The following is a 17,949-nucleotide window of genomic DNA, read 5'->3' on the forward strand; positions in this document are numbered from 1 at the left end:
ATATATAATTAATTAACCCTATATAATTAATTGACACAATTTCAATAAACAAATAATTATACGTAGCTCTATACTGTACAAATTAATAGGTTAATTTTTATTGTATGCAAGTATTCTTTACCCTATTAATTTGTTTCCTACATTGTATACTGAAATGAGGAAAGAATCAAATGCACACACGAAGATAAAGAACACATTTTTTATCCAAAATTATAACTATTAATTTGAAATTTATGAATTTAACTTCATCCCAAAACTACTGTTAATACCAAATCAATTTAATTGGCAGACATTAACATCACGAACTAAATTAATTTTCTGTTTCCAAAATAACAATTTTTTTTTTCATTTCGAAAGACAATAACCTTTTCTTTATCACACTTCTTAATTACTGTATTCTTTCCTCATATAAATTAGAATTTATTAAAAAGTAGTTAAATAAGATGTAGATTCATAATTTTTTATTAACATATAGTTGATCAGAAGGTTACTCCACTTGAGCTCCTTGAATAATTCAACTTCAAATCTCAGTATTTTTCTTTATCAGTAATAAAATATAAACAAATATGATCCAATTCATGCATACAAAATTGTATAAAAATGAATAATTTTTCTTTACAAAGCTTATAATTAACTTTCTATTAGCACAAATACACTCTAAATCTAAGTATTGAAGATGTTGTTAGAACCAATACGAGTGACGATGAGTTGAAAGATGTTTTTGATTTTGAATCAATCTCAATTAATGTTTTACAAATGTAGAAAGTAACATGACAGAAAGTTAGATTCAGATTCTGCATATAATCCAAGGAGCAAAGATTGATGAAAGAGGTGAAAAAGGAAAAGGACAAAAACGTTTTATATATTTTTGATGGAGAAACAGAATAACACAGACACAGTTTGTTTTTTGATTCTAAAAAAAATTGAAACGTAGTTTACCTAGAGACAAAACTGTTAAGGCCAGGAATTATCAAAAGCCGCAGAAGTAATGGCGTGGCAGAACTCCTGAAAGTTTATCATCCCATCGCCGTCGGTGTCAGCCTCTTTGATCATCCCGGTCAGCTCCTCCGCCGTCAGGGCGTGCCCCAGCCTCGCCATGGAGTGAGCCAGCTCCGCCGCCGTGATGAAGCCGTTCCCGTCGCGGTCGAACATCCGGAAAAGCTGCCGCAGCTGCTCGTCCGTGTAGGGCGATTTCGCCGGAAGCAGCTCCGGCGCCACCAGCGCGACGAACTCGGAGAACTCCACCAGGCCGTTGTTGTTGGTGTCCGCTCTCTGGATGAACACCTCCAATTGGTCCGCACTCGGCTTCAGACCTAACGATCGCAGAAGCGAGCTCAGCTCCAACTGCGTGAGACTCCCGTCGTTGTTCCGATCGAAGGTGCGGAAAATCTCTCGCAACTCCGCGATTTGTTCCTCGTCCAATTTCACCACGTGCTTCTTGCTCATCTTTTCGATCGATGTTTTGAGCAATTAAAATATATTTGTTTGTTCAATTAAGATGCATGCTGAAGAAATGCAGTGTTAATTTGATTGTAGATCTAGGGCACTTGTGTGTGTGTTTTGTGTTTGTGTTTGTGTTTTGTCCAGGGTATTGAATGCGGTTGAGCTTCCTTTTCCAAGGAGTTTGCCCAAATAACGGATCTGCTTTGAATGTTCCAAAGAAGAACAGTTCAAAGGTTAGTGAATTTTTTTATAAATAAAATAAAGAAAGATGAAGAAGCTCAATTTCTATGATTGGTGTGGATTTTACATCTCAAAGTCAAACTATATAGAAAAGGTGGTATGTGATTAATGATGGTTAATAATTAATTGCATTGCTTTGTTGGTTCACAATTCATTATTTTTCCATGAACTTCTCCAACTTTTCATTATTTTAACTTTTGGAACTTCAAGAAAATTATCTTTGTACATGAAATCTTGTTTTTGTTTATCTTTATTCTTATAATGTCAGTTTAATATATTTTTTTAAGTATATTTTAATATCTAAAACTATTTAAATATGAGCAGCTATGATTTTTAATGGAAACATTTTTAATAAAATAATGTTATGAAGTTTAGAAAGTTTGAGGGCGAAATTGGAGGCAGAATGGCGGGAATTGCGTGAGCAGTTCCCACGTTATGCTTGCTGGAACGCCGTCCGTCAGCGTTGGAATGAATAACTGTAGCACTCTTTTGACCTTATGGGTCTGTTTCAATAGTGGGGCACTTGTCATTGTGATCCATCAAATTTTCCAAACTTTCTTTACTGGATTATTTTTATTATTTTTTATTGTTTCTAGTTGAATTGGATCTTACAGAATTTATGGGTTTTGAATTTTTTTTATTTTTTATGATTTTAAAAGTTAACTATTCCTAACCATATGAATTGGGTTGTAAGTTAATATCTATATTGAAAAGTCATACAAGTAAAATGTGCATGTAATGGTAACTACCCTATATGAGAGTTCTAATAATTAACCTCTCTATATAGTTTAATGCATAGGAATATGCATCATTCTATTTTGTCCAATATGTGCAACTTCATAGCGGACAGTTTAGAGCATATGAACTATTTAAATATGTAGAGATTCTAAATGATAATTCAATATCTGTATATTGTCTGCTAATAGATGAGGGAAATATGGACATGATGTTACAGTACAAGCAACTGCAGTGGTAGTATGCATGTAATCCCATCTCTCTTTTGTTTTCAGGAGAGGTTTTTAGAAAAGAAAACATGTAGTAACAAATGATTCATGGTGTTACTTTTCTATTTTTTTTACCTATAACTAATATGTAGTAGGGTGTTACTTTGGTACTTTAATTTGACCAAAGTGAAATAAGTTTTAGATTTAACTTCATTTCTCATGAATTTTTAGTTGTGTTTTCAACTAATTCATTATCTATTAGGAACAATTAACCACCCCACTAATTAACAATGTCAAATAAATGGCTAATGACTGATTAATGTGTAACCATTAACAGAACTGACCATGTAGTTAATTATTCCAAAAACATGAAATACCAAATCAAGAATTTGATTGTTTTGTTTCCCAATTATTTTTATCTGAAACAGATAGCGAGGACATGTTTTTAGTGTTGTATTCAAGCAGGGCATAACTCTGAACACTGATGGCCCTTTCTCTACCTCAGCTAGCCTGTTTAAGGCAAGTTAATTGCAAATAACTAACCACTTAAGCAACTAGTTATGGACTTAATCAGCCATTTGCAACCTTAACCACCGTGTTAATGGAAAATACTGCTACAAAGAACTCCTTTTTCTATGTTTTTCCAACTAAATTTTACCCAAAGGAAATCTAGGACATGCTTTTACTGAAGGGTTGGAGCAGTTGAGGTCACAATTTACTCAGTCAATTGAAGCAAAGGCAACTGTGTTCTTGCTATCAGACTTTGCTATTGTAATTATTTTACAGGAAAGCTATAATTCCCATATAATTCCAATACCAGTACTTATTTAATACATATGCAAGCATACACAATAATCTTGTCACTCATGTAAAACTAAGTCCACACAATATATATTTTGGCACCCATCAACTGCATGATGATGCAGTTAAGCATAGGATGGATTTGCTTTTGACTGAAGCAAGGAATTGGATAATTAATTGAAGTGTCTATAAAAACAATGGAACTAAAATTATTCCAGATTAGCTTTTAGCAGAATAAAACTTAAAGTACATTTGTCCTATTTTCCTAATTGTTTTGAAAACTAGTCATCATCATCCTCCCCCTCGTCCTCGTCATCCTCATCATCATCAACTTCTTCTTCATTTTTATCATCAACATCCCACCCAAATTGAAATATCTTTACTGTCACCTGAGCATAACTTTAAATGTTCCAACTCCATCAACACCAACCCACAGCCACCCCTAGACGGTCCATATCAAATAATCCCATAGACCGTCTACATTATATAAGCATCTCTCTTCCATCTATTCATCACACACTACCACCCATTGATGAAACCATATCTACCCTCCCTACATTTGTCATTCTGACCCATTCCAATCTCACCTTGTTGTATAGGGGTTCATAAAAGCAGATGTTCTCCATGTTTCACCGTCTACACCAAGGTTTGGTGTGCCTTGGCTACATTTCCTGCAAACATAATCTTTGTGCCCCATTATATGAAGGCCTTTGGCTTATATTGCCAAGAAAATGATTGAAGAGATTAGCTGCAGTTCTTCCTATTCTTCAAGTTTGACAAGGGAGTTCTTTTTCTTTTCCCACTTTTATCACACATGTTTATTGATTGCTTTTCCAATGAGGATAATGTGTGATTTAAATGTGGAGGAGGGGAATCATAGTTTATGATTTATCTTTTATTGATTTTTTTAGATTCTATTTGCTTTTGTTAAAATAAAAAAACAAATCAGTTTTATAAGATTGTTTAATGGCTGACATGTTTCATAATTCTTGCGAATTTCAATTTCTTGATATTTGTTAATTAGATTTCCTTAAAATTGATAAATAAGTTGGTTATGAGAAATTTTGGGTTGAATCTTTTGTGATACGACTGTCCCTAGTGAGGTTTTGAGCTTTATTGACCTGTTTAATGGATAGTGATCTAGCATCTACTATGTAGAAGGTGATGAATAATGCAAGTTTTTGGAATGTTCAGGTACACTCATCAAAGCTTCAACGTTCATATTTCAAAGAAACTTTTTGAAAATGAAAATACATAGTTAAGCGCACATATTTCATCAAAACAGAAGTTACCATATAAAGCGTTTAATGACAGAAAGAGACAAAGTTCAGAATGTGATTCATGCAGTTTCAGAAATACACTTAAACTTTCAAATAAACATAAGAAAAGAAGGAATTTGAAATGAAATAATTGATAAGGACGCACAAGATACTATCAAAGCTGAAGTTATTTCATAAAGCATCAAAATTATAATGTTGAAACGCAAGATTCATAGAGATAGTGATTAAAGCATAAGCTACAATATTCAAGTCATTTTCACATTCACCTCACCCTCTACACCTAAAAAATACTATGTTCATTACCTCCTCACTCAACATCAAGCAAAGAAAACTAAAGGGGACAACGAGAGAGCTTATCTCAAACTCCAAGGATATAACTTTGTCTCCACACAACAATGACCTCATTTCTTTTCCCTTTCATAAACTTGCTCCCTTCCAAGACATACACAACATGCTGCATAATCATGTGAACTTAATATTTATTCAGAAAAATTATAGAGGAATCTCCTCACTTTACCTATTCATGCAACACCTATAGGTTGAAGCCTTTACCTAAGTACACCTATCCCATATAATATACATATACACATTTCAAAAACTTAAGCACATCCAACAATTATTCTACACCTTCCTCATATAACTTCGGTATTAAAATAATAAAGAAAATAAAACAACGTTAATATTTCTTTATTTAAAAAATGCTTAACTCTTTTGCTTAATGTAAGCAATGAAATTGAGAGATAATCCGTATATTAACAAGAAAAGAACGTCGCAACAACAACAGTACGTTATTTCATTTGTCTTTCTCACAATTACACGGAAAATTTAGTACGTAATTTCAACATTAGCGTGTTTTTACGACAAAAATGAAACAACAAGGGAAAAACACATGCTAGCTGGTCACATTGTCCCATGCAGAACAAAGAAACACCAAATTTGCCATCATTGACGTAAAGAAACCACCAATTAATTATATATCTTTCATTCATTCTCCAAATCAAATATATGGACATGGCTACATGATACAGCTGAATAAAAGAATTATCAAATTAGGGTTCATGGCTGAGTGAGAATTGAGTACATATAATTCTGTTTGTTTGAAGTTATGGATATTAATTTAAAAATGGGTTAAATACGTATATTATAACTTCAAAATTTATTTTTGTCTCTAATTCAAATTTTAAACTTTATAGATCTTGTACTAAAAAAATTATTAGTATTTTTTTACGTAACAATATTTTTTTTAACGTATTATAATATTTATATAAATAATAAGTTAATATAAAACATTTTAACATCCTAATAAATACTAAAAATCTGTTTCTCAAGCAAAAAAAATTAATAATGACCTATTATAATAATTTTCTTATCACAAGTATTTAGAAAGTATTAAGTTTAAACTAAGGATGTATACAATTTTTAAAAAATATATTTAATTCTTTAAAAATCACTTTTGTAACTTGTTCGTAAATTACTTAAAAAACATGAATGTATATTTTATGTTGCAGGAGCTGGAATTTAGAAAAATGTTTATGTAAATCCACATTGAGTAACAGACAATTAGTACAATACTTGTTTTTTTTTTTTTTTTTATATGAAGCACATGGTAGTTTATTAATAATAGTTTGTGGAGTATGTGTTTGTACAAAATGCTGTTTTAATCACTTAAAAACTTAAACATAGTTATTTGCATAACGCGGTTACTTAATAAAAATAACCTAAAATGTTAACAAAGTTGTTTACAGAATAAAAGAAAAAAATAATAATATTAAAGCATGTAACTCATTTATATGAGTAATAGTTATGTTTAGTACGTAGAATTAGGTTTTGTCTCCACCCAAATGGAAAACCACACAAGTCACATTACTTATTTAATTTCTTAGCAGTTAAGTTAAAACGCATAAACCAACAACAATGCCACCATTATCAAAACATATTTATTATTTATAGAGAAACTTAAACTTAGTAAATTTAAATATTTCTATCTAAATAAAATATTTAAAAATAATATAAAGTTCAATTTAATATATTTAAATACTTTAGAAATTGTATAATTTCCTATTTAAAAACAAACTACATACACACGATATCATCTTTACTTGTCACTACCAAATTTTTTTGCTGCTATCGCAACCTATTCAAACCCAAAATATTTTCATGTTATTGTTATTGTACTCACATGTTATTATCTAGCAACACAAAATTACTTTATAAAATTGATTCCATGATCCGTGAAAAAAAAAACAAATTATAATAAAAAATAATTTTTTCGAACATTCCAAAACGTAGTAATTTCTATGTAGAGAGTAAAAACAATTGAATGTGTATAAAAAAGAGGAATTAATCATATGAAACATTTTTTTTCCCTCTTTCAACGTGTCTAGATTTTTAGGGGTCCCTTAACTGTGTAGGTCATAGCCGGACCTGTCCTTCTAAATTAGATCCACCCGTTGGCAACAAGAATTTTTTTTTCTTTTCTTTCTCCTTAAGTTACTACGATAACCTAATCATTAAATTTTTTAGGCTTCTTTTCTATTACAACTTTTTAAAATTAAATATTAAAATGTACTCTTTTATTTTGTATCTTTTACTTATAATATTGGTTTTAAAAAATAATTACAATTTTTTAATTACAAATTTCAAACACAAAAATGTATTGTTCTCGGGTTGGAACCAAGAAAACGATTTGAACACTTCTCGGTAGGTCGGTCGATCTACACCTCACAACTTCCACTCAGACGAACCTCTTTTACTCTTTGTCTCCCACTCCTTCTCATCCTTGTTAGCTCTGAACTCGGATTATACCTGCAAAAGATACTCTAACGCTCAAGTTAGACTTCGACACTCAACACTCAGTATTTAGGATTAGATGATTGTGTACCCGATCCTTTGGGATCTGTGCTTATTTATATAATTATTGTGGGCTCATTGTTATTAATGGGCCTAATAAAAGGAGAGCAACAAACATTTGGTCATTAATCAGTTTTGCTATCGTCATGTCGATCAATCTAGATTGAGTACCAAGTTAGAGTCTCGATCATATAAACCCTACGATACATGTATAAACCTTTACATAAAAATATTTATCTTTATTTTAATTTAAACTTTCATAATTTCAACACACAAGTATTTTAGTAAATGAATTAATTATACAATATTTTTTATGTTTTAATCATATCAATTATATCATCTCCAAATTTTTCACTCAAATCTACTCACTTTTAATTCACTTTTCCAATATTTAATTAACCTAATCTTCCACTTTCTTTTCCTTTCTACTCCTTTCTTTCCCTTTCTAATTCCAACCACATTCAAGCTAAGCCTTAATATTTTTAAAACTCAATGAGTATATATGTGTAAGTTAAAAGAGAAGATACATATGCTTTTAAAATAAATAAATAAATAAATTGTATAGAATTTTTTTTAAAGTTGGAGTGTTGAGAAATTTGGATAAATGTTTATGTAATTCATTCTTAATTTTTTTTTAATATTAGCTTACCGACACATCTCTAAACATATGCTGCTATTAAGTTTTGTTGCATAAACACTTTCTGGTTTAATTGTTTATAACTTCTCTATACAAGTCAACAGTTATTATACTAATTATTACAAGTTCTATCACCAAAAGTCATATTAGTTTTGGATTATGCATAAACTATATCAATAATACTTAATCGTTTAGATAATTTTTTATAATTTATTTTAGTAAAAATTTATTTAACTTATTAGATCATATGATATGAGACATGAACCATCTCGTATTACATCACGATGGAAACAAATTTATAAGGTTGAATTAGCTTAAAAGTTATTATAATTTAAATATAAAATTATTGTATGTTGAAAAGTATATTTTATTTGAATAAAGTAAAAGATATAAAAATAAATGATGAAATTTTGATTAGTAAAGAGTTATGGTTACGTTAAAAGTAAGTTGTTTTATTAAAATAATCAGTGTGGCTAATATATTTGACAGCAGTTCACGATAAAAATATTTTATATACAAACATTGTATTATTATATAACGTATGTATGTCATAATAAATAAGAAATGGTATTAACATTCATTAAAATATAATAAATGTGTCTTCATTTTGACCTTATATATAAATCTACGACTCATCCACCACCAAAACCTATAGTTCTTGCTTTCCCTCTTCTTCTTCATCATCAAGTTTTCAACACATTCCTTCTTTCAAGCACAACTCATCATCATCATCAAGCATATATATGTTTGTTCTGCAAGAACCTTGCAGTTGGTGAAGCTTACATTGTAGTGTTTGGTTGTGTTTGAGGGGAAGAAGAATATGTCAGATGGGAGAGAGAAGGAACGAAAGGTTCCTCTTCTGAAGCTGTTCTCCTTTGCTGATTGGTACGACTGCGTTTTGATGGGTGTTGGATCTGTTGGGGCGTGTGTTCATGGTGCCTCTGTGCCTGTTTTCTTTGTCTTCTTCGGAAAGATTATCAATGTTATAGGCTTCGCTTACCTTTCTCCTAAAGAAGCTTCCCACGAAGTTGCTAAGGTTTGTTTCTCTTTGTTTCATAATATCAGCTTCATGTCTTGTCCACTTCTCATGCATAAATGGCTATGTTTCATCTTCTTCCTCTTTAAAATCACCTCACTGCCAAATCACCTCCCTTATCCACAAGGTTAAACTTTCATCGTCACATTAAAATATTTTAGGAATATCTCAATCTTTAAACAAGTAAGTCACCGTAAGCTTCAAACATTCAAGTCTTTCACTATTTTTTATTTAATACTTTTGAAAATTTTTATGTAAATCAAATTTCAAGACACTAGTCAGAATACGAAAAATTAGTTAAAAAAAAATTACAATCATACCTTACACTATCGTAAAGATTTCAATATAATCTATCTTCTCATCCCTAAAAATCTTATGATTTATGTCTTCACATAACGTAACATGTACCTTTTAATATAATTATTAGAAAAATCAAATAACTTGTCCTAATATATCAGTTTCTAAGTAAACAACATTAAATTACCTTATTTGTGTATTATTTTAATATTGCTTCTCCATCTTTTGCAGTACGCATTGGATTTTGTGTATCTAAGCATAGTAATATTGTTTTCATCTTGGACAGGTATGGATTAGTTATTATATGTGTTTGTGTAGTGATTTAGCTCTATTTAATCAGTGTAAAATTCGGTATTATCAAAATGGAATAATGTTTTCTTTTTTCATTAAAATGAAATGTTTTTAAAAAAAATTACAGTTATTAAGAAGTAAAACTTTATTGATACCATATTAAAAAGTGAACTTTAAACATAACTCAATCTTATAAAACCGACTCATGAGAATAGGATTTACACCCATTTATATACAATGAAATGTCTTCATTTCTAGTCGACGTAGGATTTCCAAAAACAATATTTTTAATCGATGTAGGATCTCCAACAACAACAACATTTTTAACGATTTTTTCATATTTACAATTTTTGAACGTTGATTGATTTGACAGAGGTGGCTTGTTGGATGCATACTGGGGAACGTCAAGCTGCAAAGATGAGAATGGCATACTTAAGGTCAATGATGAATCAAGATATAACTCTTTTTGATACTCAAGCTTCAACTGGAGAGGTTATTTCTTCTATTACCACTGACATCATCGTTGTTCAAGATGCACTCTCTGAGAAGGTATATATATTCTTGCTTTTTCATTTTTAATTCTAAAAATTCTTATCAACAACTGCTTTATATATTTTAGAAAATATAATCAGACTTAAAAACTATATAATCCAATCAACTTTAAGATTAATTATTCCACTATTATTAAAGAATATATAGCATAGGTACATATCCTACAGTACGAAAGACACTAACAAATATGAAGTTTCTTAAGTACCTACGAAAAACTAATATCAAGTGTAAAAACTTACTGTACTATAACGCAATAAATCTAGGTGTGAAAAGTAATTTAATAAATTAAAAAATAATTAGAAAAAGAATCTTAAAGAAATCTGAAAAACTTGTTCACAAAAGTTTGATCTTCTTTTTCTTTTTATCTCTCCAACTTTCATTTAAAAATAAACTTATATATTCTTTGAAATTTTTTATTAAACTAAAATTGGGTTTTAAAATAACCCGTTAAAATGTTGGTTTGATTTTGGGTCAGATCAAATATAAATAGGCAATTGCTTCCTGCACCATATCATTACACTCAATCAAGGGGAAATATCGAAAATACCCTTAAGAAAATGGGGCACATATAAAATTATATTTCGGACCCTCTTTTTTGGAACACAATAATCTCTTTCGGATAATTTTTTCCAGAATATATTATTTTCAGTTCCGGATTTTTTTTATCCGGAATGAAATTTTGTTTTTTTTTTCTGGATTTTTATATCCGAAACACAAAAACCTCTTTTGGATTTTTTTTTGGGAATGCATTATTTTTAATTCTGGATTTTTATTTCCAGAACAAAGGGTATTTTCGGAATTTTTGAAATTATGTTGGGTGCAGGTTCAAAAGTGTTGGGTGCAGGGAGCATTTGCCATATAAATATCACATTTTGTTTTAAATTCAAAACAATGCAAAACATACACAATTTTATAACTTATAAGAGTTATGTTTTAGATATGTAAGTATAATATGATAATTTATGGTTACTATACAGTTTTCTAATTTATATTTTAGTTTTTAGTTTCTTTTAAAAAATAATTAAAATATCATGTTTTACTTGAATTGATCATATTTTGAAATGTTTGTATATAAAAAAATTAGTGTAAGTCTCACAATAAAGTCAAATAATTTTAATAAGAACTCTTATTATAATAAAAAAATAAAAAAATAAAAAAAATGTTTCATTATTAATATCAAACACAATCAACAAAATAATTAAACTCCAAAAATATTTAAATCATGATTAAAGAATATAATAAAGTTATATACTTGATGTAATTACAGGTTGGGAATTTCATGCACTACATAAGCCGTTTCATAGGTGGTTTTGTCATTGGTTTTGTGAGAGTGTGGCAGATAAGTTTAGTGACACTTGCCATTGTGCCCTTAATTGCTATTGCTGGTGGCCTTTACGCTTATGTCACCATTGGCCTTATTGGAAAAGTTCGAAAAGCATATGTCAGAGCTGGTGAAATTGCTGAGGAGGTAACAATTTTTTATTTATTTCCATAACTTTTTTATGAAAAAGATCATCTAAACATATAATTTATACATAATTTAAGTCATTTTACTTAACACACGTAAATAAATAAATAAATAAAAATAGGAGATGTTATATTTTACTTGATTGAAAGATAAAAAAATTGGTTGCGAATTAATTGAAAAAAATAGACATTTATGTATAAATTCTGATATAACTAACACAACTATAAATTCTAATAATATCAAATATGTTCAATATTTTTTTCTTTGTTAGGATAAATTCACTTCACATGTTTCCAAAACGTATCGGTTTAAAAACAATTGCTTTCATAAATGGTTTGTTTAGATTTCCACTCAAACTTAGATGGCTAATGAAAAATCAGTACAACTTTGTGCTTTGAATAGTTTTGTGGAAAAGTTTATGGTGGAGAAACGTGGCAAAACTTGTGTTATTTTAATTGTATATATGATAGATTATAGATTTGTATTGATATATGTGTAACAAATTATTATGCTGAACCGTAAGTTATCCTTGTTTTTGGATAATTTTGTTTTAAAATTACCCTCCAAATGCTTGTAAAAAAGACATTATGTGTAGGATGACTATGTTTTACTCTTTGTGGATTTAAGGTGATAGGCAATGTGAGAACGGTACAAGCATTTGCAGGAGAAGAAAGAGCAGTGAGATCATACAAAGCAGCTCTGATGAAGACATATAGAAATGGTCGAAAAGCAGGTTTAGCTAAGGGTCTGGGATTAGGCTCCATGCATTGTGTTCTTTTCCTTTCATGGGCTCTCCTTGTTTGGTTCAATAGCATAGTTGTTCACAAGAATATCGCCAATGGTGGCGATGCTTTCACTACAATGCTCAATGTGGTCATTTCTGGCCTGTAAGTAACCTTTTCTCATGATAAAATGATTTGCAATTTTCTTTGAAATTTTACTTAGCAATCAATGATGCATTAAAATTCTGTGGTAGTATTTAACTCTACTGCATGATCCAAACTACATGAAGTGTCATTCGTTAGACTAATACATGGTATTACCCTGCAAACTGTAAATTCACCACGATTTTGTTTAATGCATTAGTTGTAGCATAAGAAAGCCAAGGAGTAAGGAATATCCTACTAACAATTATTTTAATTGTTGAGATTATTTTTCAAAAGTTTATGATGTATGATGTTTTGAATCTCAGGTCACTTGGTCAGGCAGCACCTGATATTTCTGCATTTATCAGGGCAAAGGCTTCAGCTTATCCCATTTTTGAGATGATAGAGAGGGACACCATGAACAAAGTCAGCTCAGAAAATGGTCAAAAGTTAAGCAAATTGGAAGGTCACATCCAATTTAAGGATGTCTGTTTTAGTTATCCATCTCGTCCTGATGTGGTTATCTTCAACAACTTTTGTCTTGAGATTCCTCCAGGGAAAATTGTAGCTCTTGTGGGAGGAAGTGGTTCTGGAAAAAGCACAGTTATATCATTGATTGAGCGCTTCTATGAACCAGTTTCTGGTCAAATACTATTAGATGGGAACACCATCAGGGAACTTGATCTCAAATGGCTAAGGCAACGAATTGGGCTGGTTAATCAAGAGCCTGCACTTTTTGCTACAAGCATCAGGGAGAACATACTGTACGGAAAAGATGATGCCACTCTTGAAGAAATAAATCAAGCTGTGATGCTCTCTGATGCTCAGTCTTTCATTAACAATCTTCCTGATGGTTTAGATACTCAGGTGAGAATGCACCTTTAGCTTTTTAACATAAAATAAAGATCCAAAACTTACCTTTTTCTAAATCGTGTTCAACCATGTATCTAGAAATTTTATTCATTGTCTCAAGTAGAATATGATGGATAATTTTTTCCTGGGAGATGATATTCATTTTCTTTTGCAGGTTGGTGAGAGAGGGATACAACTATCTGGGGGACAGAAACAGAGGATTGCAATATCTCGTGCCATTGTTAAGAATCCATCAATCCTCTTATTAGATGAAGCAACCAGTGCTCTGGATGCAGAGTCTGAGAAAAGTGTACAGGAGGCTCTTGATCGTGTCATGGTTGGTAGAACAACCGTGATAGTTGCACACAGACTTTCTACCATTAGGAATGCAGATATGATCGTTGTTATTGAGGGAGGGAAGGTGGTGGAAATTGGCAATCACGAGGAACTCATTTCCAACCCAAATAATGTATATGCATCTCTTGTTCAAATCCAAGAAACAGCCTTTTCTCAAGGCCATCTTTCTGTTGATCCTTTCTTGGGAGGCTCATCAAGGTACTTACTTCACTCTCAACCTTTTGTAGATGAGTTAATCTTATCAATTTATGGCATTGGCATTCATCTATTAGAGAAAGTTGCTGCAAATGATTCTATTAAGCTGTTACTTTCTGTAACCTTTATACCTATGTTCTACTAGGATAACATACCATTAGCATGTTACTTATATTTATGTTTATTCTGATTGTAACATAAGGCGCCTAGGAGAGTCATCATCTTGCACAACAAGCTTTCGTGGTAGTTTTCGCTCAGACAAAGAATCTACTAGTCGGGCTTTTGGTGATAGAGTAGAAAGTGTTGGAACTTCAAGGCATGTATCAGTAAAAAGACTATATTCCATGATTGGTCCTGATTGGCCTTATGGTGTTTTTGGAACCTTGGGTGCGTTTATTGCTGGAGCACAAATGCCACTCTTTGCTCTTGGAATCTCTCATGCTCTTGTATCTTATTACATGGATTGGGACACAACACGTCATGAAGTGAAAAAAGTTGCTTTCCTCTTCTGTGGGGCAGCAGTTCTAACCATCACTGCCCATGCCATTGAACATCTTTCCTTTGGAATCATGGGGGAACGACTTACCCTTCGGGCAAGAGAAAAAATGTTTTCAGGTAATGAGTATAATCTGATTGAGTTTATGACTTGACCTTCCACTTATGTGCTTGTCTTTCTAAGGAGTGTTTCCTTTTAATCTTCTCATTTTAAAATTTATGTGTTGGTTCTTTTTATTAGTTGACAGAGTAAAAATCTTTACACTGAATGTAACAAAATCAAACTGTTTTGTTATTAAGATGCATTATTTACTTTTTAAGTGTTCACACTTGTGCTACTGATTCTAAAATATGAACAGCTAAACAAAAATATAGCTATTATAGGTTATGATTTGATGATCTTTCTTTTACTAACTTCCCTTGTATATGTGGGTGCAGCTATTTTAAAGAGTGAAATTAGTTGGTTTGATGACATAAACAACACAAGTTCTATGCTTTCATCACGCTTAGAGACCGATGCAACATTTTTAAGAACTATAATTGTTGATCGTTCAACGATTCTTCTGCAAAATGTTGGTCTGGTTGTTACTTCATTTATTGTTGCCTTCATGTTGAACTGGAGGATAACGCTTGTTGTACTGGCCACGTACCCTTTGATCATTAGCGGTCACATAAGCGAGGTTTTCTCTGGCTCCATACTTCTACACTGCTAAATTAGTACATTTATTTGTGTTTTAACAACTGGGTGCCAAAATTTCAGAAACTATTCATGCAAGGCTTTGGTGGCAACTTGAGCAAAGCATATCTAAAAGCCAACATGTTGGCTGGGGAGGCTGTGAGTAATATCCGCACTGTGGCTGCATTTTGTGCTGAACAAAAGGTCCTTGACCTTTATGCTAATGAGCTTGTGGAGCCTTCAAAGCGTTCATTCAATCGAGGTCAAATTGCTGGCATATTCTATGGCATTTCCCAGTTCTTTATTTTCTCATCTTATGGCCTTGCCTTGTGGTAGGTTCTCTTGCTTCTGTTTTGGTTTAATAGCATATATATGTCTTACTCATAGGGGAGAACCAAAAAGTAAACAAACTCTAACTTATTAATAAATTACAAGACTGCAAGATTGCCTTTGTGCTGAGAGTGAAACTTGTATATCTTTTGCAGGTATGGGTCTGTGTTGATGGAAAAAGAGATTTCTAGCTTCAAATCAATTATGAAGTCGTTTATGGTTTTAATTGTAACAGCACTAGCTATGGGGGAGACATTGGCTCTGGCACCTGACCTTTTGAAAGGAAATCAAATGGTTGCATCCATTTTTGAAGTGATGGATAGAAAGACAGGAATATTGGGTGATATTGGAGAAGAGTTGAAGACAGTGGAAGGAACAATTGAATTAAAAGGAATCCGTTTCAACTATCCTTCAAGGCCAGAAGTGGTTATTTTCAATAATTTCAATCTTAAAGTGCCTGCAGGAAAGAATATTGCCTTGGTGGGGCACAGTGGATGTGGTAAAAGTTCAGTCATCTCCCTTATACTCAGATTTTATGATCCAACATTTGGGAAGGTGATGATTGATGGTAAGGTGTTTCAACAACTTTTCTTTAACCACTCACTCTTATTCCATAGTTAGTACAAAACAAAACAAGAAATATAAAAAATATTCTTTTCACTGAGTAAACTGTCTAATGCACACAATGGAATGCATTCTTTTTTATCAACAAGAAACAATTAAATTACACAAACTCACTTGAGGGGTGGTCCAATCTTGAACAAGAGAGACAAAGAACACTTTTTCCCAAACACAACAAACACTTTTTCCCATACACAACAAAAATCAAAATGAAATCACCTACTGCCTACCTCAACACTACTAACTAAAGAGAAACAGAAAGATCAAGAACCAACCACACCGCCCTTATATTAACATTAAATCGAATGCATATTTAACAGGGGTTTTAAGCATCAGTCAGAGAACGAGAAACTCATTAACGGTACCTTTGAAGAGATCAAAAAACAAACATTAAGATGTACCAGGAAAAAATTTTCTGTGATCAACCATTCTTTCTTTAAATAAACAATTATTCCTGATGCATAATAAAAAGACTCCATGGCTACATGATTATCAATGTCTAAATGACAAAACATTCTTCTAACTGTGATTCGTTCAATTCTTACAGGAAAAGACATCAAGAAACTCAACTTGAAATCCCTGAGGAAACATATTGGTTTAGTGCAACAAGAACCGGCTCTTTTTGCAACATCGATATATGAAAACATTCTTTATGGAAAGGAAGGAGCTTCAGAAGCTGAAGTGATTGAAGCAGCTAAACTTGCCAATGCTCATAGCTTTATCAGTGGACTTCCTGAGGGCTACTCCACCAAAGTAGGTGAGAGAGGAGTTCAACTATCTGGTGGCCAGAAACAAAGGGTAGCTATTGCAAGGGCTGTTTTGAAAAACCCTGAAATTTTGCTGCTAGATGAAGCCACAAGTGCACTGGATTTGGAGTCAGAGCGTGTGGTGCAACAAGCTCTAGACCAATTGATGCAGAACAGAACAACAGTTATAGTGGCACATAGGCTATCCACAATAAAAAATGCAGACCAAATAGCAGTTTTAGAGGATGGAAAGATAATTCAGAGAGGGATTCATGCAAGACTTGTAGAAATCACAGATGGAGCATACTACAAATTAGTCAGCCTTCAACAACAAGAACAACATGTACAACAGCATTTTGATTAACAACAAAAAAGACCATTGAATTCTTTTATCTGGACTACCTTTTTTATGTTACAAGGTTTGTTTGTATTTTTATTTTCCTCACACTTACAAAGAATGATGTGGATTCTGGGGCCAGTGTTTGCCCAGAAAATATCACACATATTGGAAACTGTTGTAAAAATATAAAATGGCTTTAAATAATTTGGTTTAATTACATTTTTTCCTCTGTTTCCTGGTATATACAATTTTAGTTTCTCCATTTATTTTAGCAAATTATCTTTTAAATTAAAAATATGCAGTCCTAGGCTCACTGGTTCAATCTCCTGTGTCAGTGCTGACATGTATTATTTTAATTTAAAACACATATTAGACACATAATTAAGATTGATAAGTTGAATTCAATTGATGTGTGTGATATTTAAGGAGACTTTGATTTGAGATGTGTGAATTTGATTTTATTTATACAATTTAATAGTGATTTTGATTTTGTTTTGATAATTTAAAACAGGTTTGATGAATAGAAGTGTAGAAGGAAAATATAAAAATAGTTTAGAGATGAAATTGATTCCTAAGATAATATATAACCACAATTTTAGTAGAAAGTATTAATTTATTAGTAATGAAATTCT

General features: G+C 31.7%; 2 protein-coding genes across 2 annotated transcripts; one reads left to right on the top strand and one right to left on the bottom strand.

The window, feature by feature from the left end:
* Positions 1–832: 832 nt before the first annotated feature.
* Positions 833–2,422, bottom strand: LOC137808668 (putative calcium-binding protein CML18). Its single transcript, XM_068609910.1, has one exon. The coding sequence runs from the start codon at positions 1,444–1,446 to the stop codon at positions 955–957; it is 492 nt and encodes a 163-aa protein (XP_068466011.1). The 5' UTR covers positions 1,447–2,422; the 3' UTR covers positions 833–954.
* Positions 2,423–8,839: 6,417 nt separating this feature from the next.
* LOC137808667 (ABC transporter B family member 2) lies at positions 8,840–17,546 on the top strand. Its single transcript, XM_068609909.1, has 12 exons — positions 8,840–9,231; positions 9,760–9,814; positions 10,193–10,368; positions 11,639–11,839; positions 12,467–12,726; positions 13,032–13,572; positions 13,733–14,112; positions 14,312–14,724; positions 15,043–15,284; positions 15,365–15,612; positions 15,766–16,178; positions 16,779–17,546. Exons 1-12 carry the CDS (start codon positions 9,016–9,018, stop codon positions 17,339–17,341), a joined length of 3,708 nt encoding a protein of 1,235 aa, XP_068466010.1. The 5' UTR covers positions 8,840–9,015; the 3' UTR covers positions 17,342–17,546.
* Positions 17,547–17,949: the final 403 nt, after the last annotated feature.

Source organism: Phaseolus vulgaris, chromosome 3 (assembly GCF_051622355.1).
Source record: "Phaseolus vulgaris cultivar YP4 chromosome 3, ASM5162235v1, whole genome shotgun sequence".
Lineage (NCBI taxonomy): Eukaryota > Viridiplantae > Streptophyta > Magnoliopsida > Fabales > Fabaceae > Phaseolus > Phaseolus vulgaris.